The 13,058-nt window shown below is 37.2% G+C and overlaps 1 protein-coding gene across 3 annotated transcripts in view; it reads right to left on the bottom strand.

Annotated features, from left to right (window-relative positions):
* Window positions 1-1,549: 1,549 nt before the first annotated feature.
* TADA2A (transcriptional adaptor 2A) overlaps window positions 1,550-13,058 on the bottom strand; it is a 45,046-nt gene continuing 33,537 nt past the window's right edge. For 2 of the 3 annotated variants that reach the window (XM_015599177.2, XM_006924925.3), the window contains 6 exons: window positions 10,290-10,400; window positions 8,656-8,727; window positions 6,864-6,996; window positions 6,272-6,315; window positions 4,056-4,129; window positions 1,798-2,676 (listed from right to left, as the gene is read on the bottom strand). In XM_015599177.2, the coding sequence (XP_015454663.1) occupies window positions 2,491-2,676; window positions 4,056-4,129; window positions 6,272-6,315; window positions 6,864-6,996; window positions 8,656-8,727; window positions 10,290-10,400 (620 nt within the window). In that variant the 3' untranslated portion in view covers window positions 1,798-2,490. Of the gene's footprint in view, window positions 2,677-4,055; window positions 4,130-6,271; window positions 6,316-6,863; window positions 6,997-8,655; window positions 8,728-10,289; window positions 10,401-13,058 lie in introns of all 3 variants that reach the window. The other variant, XM_015599175.2, reaches the window with a different exon arrangement.

Here is a 13,058-nt window from a genome sequence, read left to right as displayed (position 1 = left end):
GGGACGGGGGCGGGGCTGTAAACAGTAAAAAGATGAAAATTGGAATCCAAGAGGAGATAAATCATCAACAGTTAGATGGTCTCTAAAGAATCCAGGTCTTTGAGCACAGGAAAGGGTCATTACAGGGAAAGAAATTCGTTCCCTATTTCCTACCTCTGGCAGAGGATATGCATAAAATTCCAGCAGAAACCTTTAAATTACAATAAAAACTCCTAACAGTAAAAGGTCTTTATTCATGTTGTTGAGTTTCAGAGTAAACTCTTCCTCTTCTGAGATATCTCAACTAAGAGAGACCTCTATAAGTGTAGCTGGTTTATGGCCAACCCTATGTAGCAGCAAAAGGGAACGGTAGAATATTCTCTAAAAGGGCCTTGCTAGCTTTGGAATTACAGTAATAAGAAGGATCTTCCTTTGGGGATAAGAACATAGAAGAAAATAATGCAGTTGTCAGCCACATCAAATATCAGCATGTGCTTTTCTATTGTAAATGCAAAAAGAGAGCAACTCGGTGACTCCCTTCAAGAGTACAACTCACCCAAAATATGGCTTGATCTTTGAGAAACCTTCTCAAAGCTGGGTTTTGCCAAAACAATAATAATATTACTTTATAAAATCCAGTCATTTAAAATTATAGCCTTAGTTTTCTATCATTATTTTCAACCATGCCATTTTCCTCATCAAATCTACTGATTCCCCAATCAGTTTTTTAAAGTTCAACTAGTTCCAAGGTTTCTATCAGACGGTCCCACCATTCTCCCACTCCTAACAACCACAGCTGCCTCTGGAGTCCTAGCCAACTATATCTCTTGGCACCATTTTCCTTACTCCCACTGCTGCCTCCACACCATCCTCCACCCACTATGTCTGAAACAGTCTTCCACTTCCAACTGCCAAATTATCTCCTCTCAATCTTATCATTGCCTCAAAAGCTCACCTCTCCCAGGAAGCCTTCTTTAATCAAGATTAAGGACTCTTCAGACTACAACACATATCACATGACATAGATGTCTAATGCATCCCAAATTTTCAGAACCAGAATTACCTTTCAGAGATAAGAGACAATTCCTGTATAACCAAGGAAGGGTGATAGTGGTGGTAGAATATGTTTTTCTAAGAGAGATGACTATGCAAAGAAAAGAGACCATTTCCACAGGCCACCCTTTTTAAAGATTAAAGTCCTTTATTCTAATTCCTTCAGAACCTAAGAGTTTCCTTTTCATTTGTAACCCTCTAGATAAAGTCTATTAGCAAGCTACATGCATATTTACATCAGTGGAAGTTTGAGCAGATACTTCCAACAAAGCATATAATATTATTAGATATTTTGAACGTTTAAAGAATTAAAGAATTGGTCAGCTACTGAAGGTAATTTGTGCGGATTCTGGAGTCATTTCTGTATACAACATTCCTTCTAATAGAAATGGGATAACCATGACTCTGAGTTTGGCTTCTTATTCTGCAGAAAGGTTTGAGGACCAAGTTTCAGATGTGGTGGGGTTACTCACCCTCATATCTACTGAGTCCCATATATGAGACAGCTTTACTTTTGTTTTAAAAGTAGCTTTTATTGCAGGCTAGCCTTTCACCATTAAGAAATCAGGGTTCAGGTCTCAATCCAAGCAAAGCTGAGGTTAGTTGCATCATCTGCATCCTCAGGGGCCTGGTATCCTGGGAAACCCAGGGTAAGAACAGGGTGAGTCCAGGACACACGTTAGCAGAGACACTGCAGCGTAATGAGGCGGGCATCCAACACCCTAAGTGTGCTTTAGTTACCAGAATGTTTGACACACCCACAAATTAAGTAGCAAAACATTTTAATCCATTAATTCTAAAAATAACAGACATTTTATATTCAGTACCATCTCCTTAAAAATCTACTGCAGATTAGACAAACTACAAAGTACAAAGCCAGACATTAAAGTTAAAGATACAGTTTGGGACAAGACCATCATGAGATTCCGCCCCGCCCCGCCCCGCCCCCCCTTGCTCATAAACATAAGTTGTCAGCTTAAAAAATCCTCAGAACAAAAGAGAAATCTTTCTCATGCTCTATATAATCTTTCTCTTTGTTTTAAATCTGTCTGTAAGGTCTGAAGGCAAAACAGATAATTAGAAAACTAATCTCTCAAGTATAAGGATCTGAGGGGGACTCCTGGGACTAAAGACTGGTTTAGTTCTATTTCTACCAACACTGTGATGTGAGGTACTACGGTTCTTGTTTTAGTTACAAGAGGTGCTAGGAATGAATGCCCACTCACATTTAATAATAGCTTATCTAGCACATAACTCTGTAGCACAATACCAACAACAGGAGTGTTTTAAAGCAGGGTGGAGAATAAAGCAGACATTAACACAACATAAGGTTTCCTTTGTCCTTTTCTTTTTACAATGAGAATTCAGCTCAAAAAAGAAACTCTTCAGAATGCCCATACTGTCCTTTGGCCCATCACTTTCCAAACTTGTGATTTCATACCCCAAGCCCTTAGAACCTCAGGCTTTAGTGATGTATCCTTCACGGATGAGGAAATCATAGATTTTCCGGGTTTTGTTCACGTCTATTTTGATGAGTGCTCTTGCCTGTGCCAGTCTCAAGCCTCCTTGCTTGTTACATTCGTTCAATAGAGCAGATTTGTATTCTAAATAGGCTCCTGGGACCAACCTCACCATCTGACAGAGCTGTAAGAGATGGCAAATTTAATAAACATTAACATCTGTCATTCTCATAATTTAATCCAGCAGGTATAGCCAAAATTAAATTTAAGGAATGACATCAACCTCCAACTATTTATAGGAGCTGTTGGGTGGCTGGACTGCATTCCATTTAGTCTCTTCTTTGGAGGGAATACTCACTAAAGACAAACACTCAGGACAAGAAAGCCAGGGTATGTGTCGGCCGGCTCACCTGGGTTTGTTAGGGAATATGAGCATGTGCCCTGAGAAGCAGCCAGGGTAGAGGCCCAGCACATTCCGGCAAAGCCAGTCAGGGAAGAGCCACAGGGTATAGGGGGCAGGGGGGCAGATACGTGGATTCCCAAGTGTGAATCACATTATTTTTAGTATCTGCATAAAGTTGTAGTCCCTGCTTTTGTGACTGTGTTTCCTACTTTGGAGGGAGAGGAAATACAGAGATCTTGCTAAGAGAGGCCACATTAGCTGCTAAAAATCTAGAAAGCTGGCTCAATTCGAGTTCACTTGCCATTACACAGCAATGAGCAATCTGAGGTCACCATTTTCTGGGTAAAGATAAAAACTGCTTGAAACTCTGGGCCATTCAATACTTGAATCAGAAAGGCTTGTGATCTTTAGCAATACCTGGATATAACATATACTTCTTTCTACTCCCAAACTATTTTTACTATTCCTAGTGGATAAAATAAAAATACTAGCCCCTACTCCTTGACTTTTCCTTACTGTCTGACCTGAATTAATGGTACAAGGTGGCAGATGGGAACACTGATCTTGGGAACTGTAAAAGGAACATATAAGGAATGAACTTCAGAGCCATGGCACATTTCTTTGAAACTATTTGATGATGACTCTTTTGAGGCTAGATTTAAATTTTAGAAATAGCCAAAAGTAACATGAAGACCAGCCTGATGATTACAATAGAAAGGTAGGTCATGCCATTTTAAAATCAAAATTAATGTATGACTATGTATGATAAAAAATTCCTTTCTTTATGCTTATAAACGAGCTAGGGAAACACAGTATAACCATCACTTAAGGTTTTAAAAAGTGTAGAACTACTCAAAGTGATCATTTTAAAGCAAATAATCATGTACAAATTATTTTAGGTTTGTAAAAAATTAATTTCATTTACATAAAGACTTATTACAGTATCTGGTACATGGTAAACGCTCAATAAATGACAATTGCTCTTATTAGGTTTACATATCATATGTTCTTTTCTCAGAAGGCAAATAGTATCAAGATGATAAGGAGTTTTTTGAAACCTGCTGAGGTCAATTCTTAAAACTTCGAGGATAGACTGGAAGACTACTCAATGAATTAGCAGCCCCTACTTGCTTTCCTCTAGTTCCCATTCTTTTTGTTACCTCCTTTTCTTTTTCATTCAGCTTCTCTGTGCCAGGGAGGCCAGTGAGGTTCAAGGGTGGTGCACTTCGTCTACCTACAGATACAGACAGAAAAAGACATATATTTCACAGGAGCAACCATTTCTCAGGTGTAGAGTATAACAAAGTTCACCACAGGCAGGGCAGTTAGGTATAAGATCACTACATCCAGCTGTAGGAAATCTCTACCTATCATATAAACCTTAGGCCTCAGTTTAACAAGCAACATGGACACGACAACGTTCACTTGAAAATAAAAATGGTAATTCGTGTGCTCTTTGTTCTGCTAAAATACACATATGACCACACATACCTTAGCATCAAATAAGACTACTGACCACAGTAGTTATCATCCATCTTTTCCTAACTCATAGGGGATTCTAAAATCTACAGCCCAGATGTCATCCAGTTAAGGTCATACACTACCCACCTTGACAGCTGATGAATGGAAATAACAAGTCTGCAGGAGAGACATTTCCTAACCTTTGCACTCTGCCAGCAGTACAAGGCAAACACGGTTATTAACCAAGTACCATTTGCCTTCAGATCAAAGGCAGTCTGTTAAGCCAGGAAAAGACCCTTCTTATTTATTATGTGAGGGAATATCTGGTTTTTTTCAAAGTAGCCCTGTTTACCTGAAAGATCCACAGTGAGGAACAATGAGCCATTGTATGACAAAGTAGAGGCTGAAGTGAACTCATATCTGAGAAAAAAACCCAAGTACGAGGACAGTGGCCAGGATGGGAAGCTCGATATACAAAAATTTTTGGTTTTGTTTTCAATGCTTATTTGAGATTAGTGTTCAGTTGGGGATGGATGGACTGAGCTAAGCAAAAGAAAGTGTAGAATAATATATTAACAATTTTTATTGGGGTTGCCTTTTAGGTGATGGAGAGAAAGGGGAGTAACTAGTGCAGACTGATCTGCTAGACAGCATGCTTCTCTGTAATATCAACAAAGGAAATAACTGACAGACCTAGCCTTATCCTAAAAGCTCAAAAGGGGATACTAAAATCATTGATGTCTCGCCAATGTTACCAGAGGCAAAGTTACAATCAAGGATCCAGGTTTCCAACTCTGTATTGCCTTAAGACCAACTCAGAACATGAAGAGGAGCAAGGGGTCTCCTTAACCTAAATACTGGGGGTAAGAAAGGTTAACAGCAGCCTAGAAAGCAACAAATAAGTGAGTGTGAATGGTTCAGAAAACACAAACACTGAAGTTGCATGATCATGTTAGTTTACTCATTTTAATTAGTAAATATTATTTGTATTTCTGTTCTTAGGTTGGGGGTGAGAGGTTGGAAGTAAGAAACATAAAACTTGTATTTTGCTGTCTTGGCTACTCCCTAAAAGACTTTCTTTTCTCCTTTAAGTATTAAGAAATAATTACTTGACACAAAGGAATAAATTTTTTTTAACAAAGTATCATCCCTAACATGGCCTCCTCTAAATCCTGCCTAGATCCTGAATCTACTGAGAGTTGTGAAAATGAGTACACAGGTCTGTTGTTCCAACCTTCCGAAGAATGGTAAAACTGTTTTTATAATAGAGTGGTCTGTATGTTCTGATTAGGGGACATGGCTAATCTACCATACAGAGCAGGGATGAATGATAACCAAGAGAACAGGCAAAGAAATACCACAATCTTGGATCAGAGCTCTATATAACTAATACTGCCCCATATTACCAGTCATTGATGGCCAAGCACCAGTGATTACCAGATAGCATATGGCTTAATCTATCTCCGTAAACTAACCTCAGAATAAGACATAAGCAAAGAAGTAAAGATAAGAAATAGAAATATCTTAAGTCTCCACCTTATAAAGAAATCATCGCATTTCTGGCAGGTAACATGCTTCTTTGCTCACATAAGATACAAAGCCTTTAATTTATCCCCTTTGAGACAAATCTCAAAATCTGTAGTAGATACAATCATAGTAAACTAACTGCCCACAGACACTGGTAAAATAAAGAAACCACCTCTCTGGAGTTTGTTCTTCTGTCTCTGTACTCTAACCCTGTCTGCCCATGAAGATTCTGAAACTTGCTTATGTTTATAAACTGGAACAAGACATAATCACCATTACTCTGCCTAAGCACCATGATCCCACAAAAGGGTTGGGATTGTTAGGTTATCACAATATCTACAATAAAAATGTCACAATCAACATTTCCTCTAGCCTGAAAAATAATTACCTGAATTCGAAGCCATCGGAACAGAAGGACTCAGGCCGGAATCACTACAATGAAGAAGAGGAATTTAAACTTATGTCACACAAAAGAAGGCCATTTCCAAAAGCTCGTGTGGGACTGGGTACCATTTATCAGGTCGATTACTTTGAAGAGATGTAATAAGATAGACTGCACGTTTTCAGGCTATCCCACTGTACTGAGAAAGGAAATCTGTTCTGGGAGAGAAAATCACTTGGATTTGTTAAAAGCTCAGCCTGGAATATTACAGAGACCTCCCACTGGGAAAGGATACAAACATGATTCTCCAGTGGAAATCATATCAATAAATACAGAGGGAGAGAGAAGACATGGGTAGAGGGAATTTACTTATTTTTAAAAATAAGATCAAAGTAGCAAAGTAGGATTCTAGGAAGCCAGTTGTTTCTCAAAACTGTCAGTACTGCACTGTTTCTGAGACAGACTGCTAAAATTTTTGGAATTCTTCTAGCTATCCAATTATTACTACTCTGCCATCTAGGGCAGGGTGCTCAAGAAAATGTATGAAAATACATGTAAAAGCCAAAGGATGCTCCTTCACCCTAGACTAATTACTCACATGTCAGCTTGCCGGCGGAGCCACTGCTGGCAAGCACTACTGTCCTGGATATACTGGAGAACTTCGGAGAGCATGGTGCGCTTAAGGCGCTCCTCCTCTCGCGTCTTCTTGAGGTGGTCATAGGTTCTGGCACCTAGAGGTGCAAAAAACCACAACTTCAATGATAATGCGGAACTGAAGGGCTTCCTAACTGACTGGCAAACAGTCTGTCCTCTTTTGGTTTCCTTTGTGAAACTGTTTCCATAATTATTTTTCCAAGAGCAAAGTAGGCTTCCTCTAGTTTGAAATCACTTTTTTAATAAGAAATAAGAATGTTTTTATTTCTTTTCTACCTTTAAGCAATTTTTTTGGCGGGGGGAAAGGGGAGAAACCCAAAACAGAAAAGTACGAAGAAAGTAAGAGTCACTCATATTTCCATCTCTAAACTAACTTTTAATAGTTATATTTGCTTCCTGTCCTATTTTTTCTATATATTTTTTGAAGTCACACAAGTGCTATAAGCATACACTTTTCCTTAAAAAGCAAGTAGAATTACAACTAAGTCCTCATTGACCAGTATTGTTCCTTTCTCCTCTTTCCCAGAGGCAGCCAATATCAGGTAACCAAAATCTGGTATTAGAGTATTTATATGCATATTGCTAAAACAAAAGTTGCATGGTCTTTTCCACATGTTAACAAAAATATACAGATTCCAAAAAGTTTCAAACTATGTTCCACAGAGCCCCAGAATACCATGAAAATATCTTGGAGCTTACTGTGAAGAGCAAGGGCACCACCACCCACTGGGTTCTACGCATGACCTGAACCACCAGTTTTCAACCAAAGTAGTTCCACTTTTATCTTATTTATAGATTAGGACTCCACATAAAACTTTATTTCAAAAGTGATTTCCATTGTTAAAAATAAAGAACAATTACACTAGGCTAAACTTACACCCAGTTACTTCTTGTGGGGTACTGGGTGATCACTTTTGACCAACAGGAAGGAGGGAATACTAAAGATCACTCTAACGATAACAACTAAACAACAGAAACTGCAATTTATTAAGGATTTACTGTGCCTGGTACTGTGCTACGTTTTCATACATCATCTCTACTTTATCTTCATAGTAATTCTAAGAGACTTGGAAAATTGAAACTGGAGCACAGTTACAGAGCTGGTAAACAGAAGAGCCAGAATCCAAACCCAAGCTGTCTAAGTCTAGACCTCAAGCTCTTAACTACTACAATACACAGCTTTCCCCTATGACCTGGCTCTACTACATCTTTAACCACTTTAAACTTTAGTTTCTTCATTAAATAGAAATAACTATCTCAAAAGTCTTTTCAGGGTATTAAATGACATGATCCAAGTGAAATGCTTAGTGTAGGGCCTGGTGCATGGTCAACTTTTTTTTATGAGATGTTAGCTGCTATTAATATCACTACCTCCAGTAACTGGGATGTAAGCATCTAGAACTAATTGAAGCTTGATTAATAAGAATGATCAGACTATGCATCACTAAATTTTAAAAGGCAGAAGCTAAAAATTAGAATACAAAATCCTTCTTTTAGAGGCCATAGCAGAATCCTAAATATAAAGCAGTGCTTCTCTTTTCTTTGTAATTTTATTTTACCTCAGATAATCCATATAATAGTATTTATAAGGATTAAATAGGTGAAACTTTACTGCAAAGATCAAAAACTCATTCTGAAACAGGAAAGCTTATTTAAAAAAATCCACACTGCCTCAAAGAGGCTTCTTCTGCGTATTTAGAAGATATATGCCCTCTAATATAGCGTGTAGTACTTACTACAAAAATTGGTAATGCCCGCTGTCCTGTATTCCTGGAGCCTCTTGATTTCCCTTCGGAGTTCAAATTCCACTGTTTATCCCAAAAAGAATGAAGGAAAAAATTGGAAAAACAAAATCAATATCAATGAGCACTTTCCTGTTGAGTATTTTCAGTAATTCTACCTTATATAAGAGCCGGGATAATTCCATTTGAGGAATCCTATTTGTTGGTAACATCTCATTAGAAATTTTACCCAAGAACTGAGAAAAACTCACGCCAGCTGTCTTCCAGCTGCTGTCTCCAGCTGGAAACAGCAGCTGGAATTGTCTCCTAGAAAACTTATAGTGAACTGGCTGAAACCATGTAGCTACAGAAGTAACAAACACTTTTAAACCAAGTTCCCCTGCTCTATTTATCCTGTGTTAAAAGTTTTACCACATAACAAAATTCTTTTATGAAACCTGTCTCTGGGCTTACTTGATGTGGCTCTTTTGCAAGGGAAGGACAAAAGCTCTCTGCTCAAGTCCTAGATAGATTCTTTCTCATATAGGAACAAAAGAGCATTGTGTTTTCCATAAACCAAGGATTTCTGCCTCCCCTGAGCACATTAATCAGGTTGCACTGCTTGGGTTATTATGTAACTGAACATTCAAATTTGGGTATTTTGAAACAGAGGATGAAGGAAATGCCTGGACTATCCACGAGGTGTAGTTCCTTTGAGTGACACATACAAACTGGGACAGGAAGTAAAGGACCAGTCACTTACTATAAACTACACAAAGGACAACCAGACAGTGTTTGGTGAGAACCACCAACCTGGCTCAGATAAATGCCATGCAAGAAATATCTGCATGATGAGAAGAGGATGAGCCTTTGTAAAGTACCTTCCCAGAACTAAACTTGGGGGTCAAATACATACATCTCATGGTGACAGGTGTAGACTAAGTCACCCAGTCCGGGCTAATTTAAAGTCTAGACCTTACTGCCTTTACAACTTCAATTTTTTTATAGTGAAAAATCAAATAACCGAGTAGAACTCTCTCAGAGAGAAAGGTAAGAAAATCATGGAAGTACAATCTCCATGAGTCATCTAACTCTGTCCCCATTTTAAAAACTAGTTTTAATACTAAAATAAATATTTATGAACAAAATAATATGTCTGAGATTTGCTTCAAAATAATCCAGTTGTGGGTAGGAGGAAAGTGGTAGAGATGAAACCAGATTGGCCATGTGTTGACAACTGAAGCTGGATGATGGATACACAGGGGTTCATTATACTATAATCTCTACTTTTGTACATAGTATTTAAAAACTCCCATAACAAAAAGAAAGGGGAAAAACTACTAAACTACTGTTTTTCTGGGAAAAAAGAAAGCCACTAGGCTTTTTAACTTCTCTTCTCCCACCCCCAGAGTCTCAAATTTATTTCATGGTAATAGAAGGAAACAAGACAAAAATACTCATTTATTGATTTACAGAACTTCACATAAAACACATCATTATCTCTCCTATTTATAGAAATACACGCACACAAATATAAATTTATTTATTTATAGAACTTCACATAAAACACGCCATTTATCTCTCCTATTTACACACACACACACACACGCACACACACACACACTTGCTCAAGGCTCAAAACCACTTACGTGCATGGCTTTCAATGAACTTGTCATGCTCCACTGGCCCCACAATCCTTGCAAATCGCCTCATTGTTTCATAAAGGTCTTGGACCTCCTTGGGATACCGCCGTTCCATTACTACGGAGAAAGTAAAACACAACCATGTCATGGAGAATATAAAAATCCCTAAGTTTACTGCATTTCTTCTACAAGAACTTCTACAACCTCACATGACTAACTTACCCATGACAGGAAGCAAACAGGAAAGCTAAGAATGCAAAACACTATAATCATAATGATAACAGCATCAGTGACTATCACCTAGGCATTTTGTTATCACTGGAGATCATCCACTACTGAGCGCCCTGGTGACCTCCACACCTCACTTTCTCTTAATCTGCACAGGGGCAGGAACTGCTGGCAGTAACGGGAAAAAAACAATAAAAGGCAGATAATGCATACTTAGGGACAATGTTGGACAAAATTTCTGGTATCAACTTCTATAGGAAAACAATGGAAGTACAGACTCAATAATCTATCTAGACGATGTTAGACTGGAAAAAGTGTGTGATCACTTGCATGCCCCACCAAAAATCTTCCTCCTACCTACACATACTCAAATAAGGCATATATTTCTTCACTCTCTACATGGATCATTTTGCCTTTCTCTAAACAAAATTAAGTACCACAATTTAATTTACTACACATGAAGTTATATTTTGATAACTATCATGCAAATAAGTGGTCACATGCAGGGCAGCTCGGATCAGCAACTTTGAGGATCACTACTGACCAAATTTCTAATAAAGAAAGGTATCAGCAATGAAGATGGGGAGTAAAACCCAACAATAACTGGTAGGCTGGAGTGGCCAAGAACTCTCAAACTGCTACTCAGTCATTTCAGTCAGATAATCAATAGTAACTAGGCTAGTTCTGTCCACTTTTGACAGTTATTTAAATTAAGTCTTCTTTCAGATGACTCTCTTCCCTTGAAAGAGACATTCTTGTCCACAAATTCTAGGAGCCAATTTGATAGGCACCCACAGACTGATTATTTTCACTGTTAATCCCCATTCCCCCCAGCGCCCCCAGCTTCTCACTACGGGAATAACAGAGAAGAATTTGGAGTATAATTTTAAAATTTGATTAAAAAAGAAAACTTCTGCCTACCACTCATATTAAGGTCACATGTACACTTAGTATAATGACAAATGAAAGCCACTTCTTTCTCAGAAGCAACATACAGTTAAAATAATAATAAGGCTAAAATGACCTCTGTCTGCCAGATGAGAATAGAATATTTGCAAGAGTCAAGGTCTACTCTGAATAAAGGTTAAAACCCAACTGACCTATTAAAGAAAGCCCAGGAATTAAGACAGAGGAACCCACTATGGTGGCTACCAGAACATGACCAATTATTGTCTATAGACAATATAGAGCAAGGGAAATCTGCTCCTAAGTTATTTTTGCAAACTCATAGCTCTCAACGAGGACAAGGTTAAACAGGCAATCTCATATACTGCTAGAGGAAATATAAACTGATGTATCTTTTGTGAAGCAATCTGGCAGTATGTGTTAAGAGTTTTTAATGGTCATATTCTTTGACCTATTAATTCCACTGGGAATCTACCTAAAAGAAAATCTAAATAAAGACAAACAGGTTAATCATGGCATTATTTTTAATGATTAAAGAAACTGAAAATATGCTAATAATAAAAGGCAGGTTAAGCATATTATTATATATTTATGTATATATACAACATAAACTGTGAAAAGTGACATCCTCAAAACACCACAATCGCTTGAAAAATATGTAATGGAAAGTAAAAAATAAAGGACATAAAATGTAACATACTTATGATCATGACTATATTAAAAAACACTTAACCCACACTGGCTGACCTGAACCCTACAGGGGCACAGTGTGTCAAAACCTATAAGATTCTATCAACTAGGATATGAACCACAATAATTATTAAGCATTTTTACAAAAAAAGAGTTTTGTGACATACAAGTATTAGAAACATTTTAATTTAAATCTTACAATTACTATGTGATCATCATTCTTATTTACTGAACAAACTCTACAATGTAGAAGAAGAAAAAGTACAGGGACTCTTTCTGCCCAGCCTGGGTATCTCCAATATTTAAAACAGTAAGGTCAAAGTTATTCATTTAAAAATCATTATAGGTTTATGATCACCATCATACAATGCTAAATGTCATTTTTTTGTTTGTCCACTATGATACAAAATTTTTAAAAAATCACTTTCTGTTGATTTTTCCATAAAACATTTCACAGCCTTGTGATCAAGATTATGTATAACATATAGTTACAAAACATGACCCTATCCAGTTTCAGAAATTTACTCATTAATATTCATGCTATAATTACTATATTAATTTTAAAAAAGAATTCTCATGCAAATGCTGTTGACTATATATTAATGATTCTTACTCTTACTATTCAACAGAATCGCCTTGAAGACTTTTAAAAAAAAAAAAAAGAAAAACAGATACTCTAGCTCTACCCCCAGAGATTTTCTCTTAATTAGTCTGGGGTGGTACCCAGGTATCAGAATTCTTTAAAGCTTCCTAGGTAATGGTAAAATGCAACTTGGATTAAGATCTACTACCATAAATAATTTGTTTAAAACTATTCAATTATGTTGGAAGAAATTTTAAAATAAAAAACCGCTAAAACATGACCCTATCCAGTTTCAGAAATTTACTCATTAATATTCATGCTATAATTACTATATTAATTTTAAAAAAGAATTCTCATGCAAATGCTGT

Source organism: Pteropus alecto, unplaced genomic scaffold (assembly GCF_000325575.1).
Source record: "Pteropus alecto unplaced genomic scaffold, ASM32557v1 scaffold98, whole genome shotgun sequence".
In the NCBI taxonomy this organism is placed as follows: Eukaryota; Metazoa; Chordata; class Mammalia; order Chiroptera; family Pteropodidae; genus Pteropus; species Pteropus alecto.
Note: the sequence above shows the minus strand (reverse complement) of the source record. Positions and strands in the feature narration are given on the sequence as shown.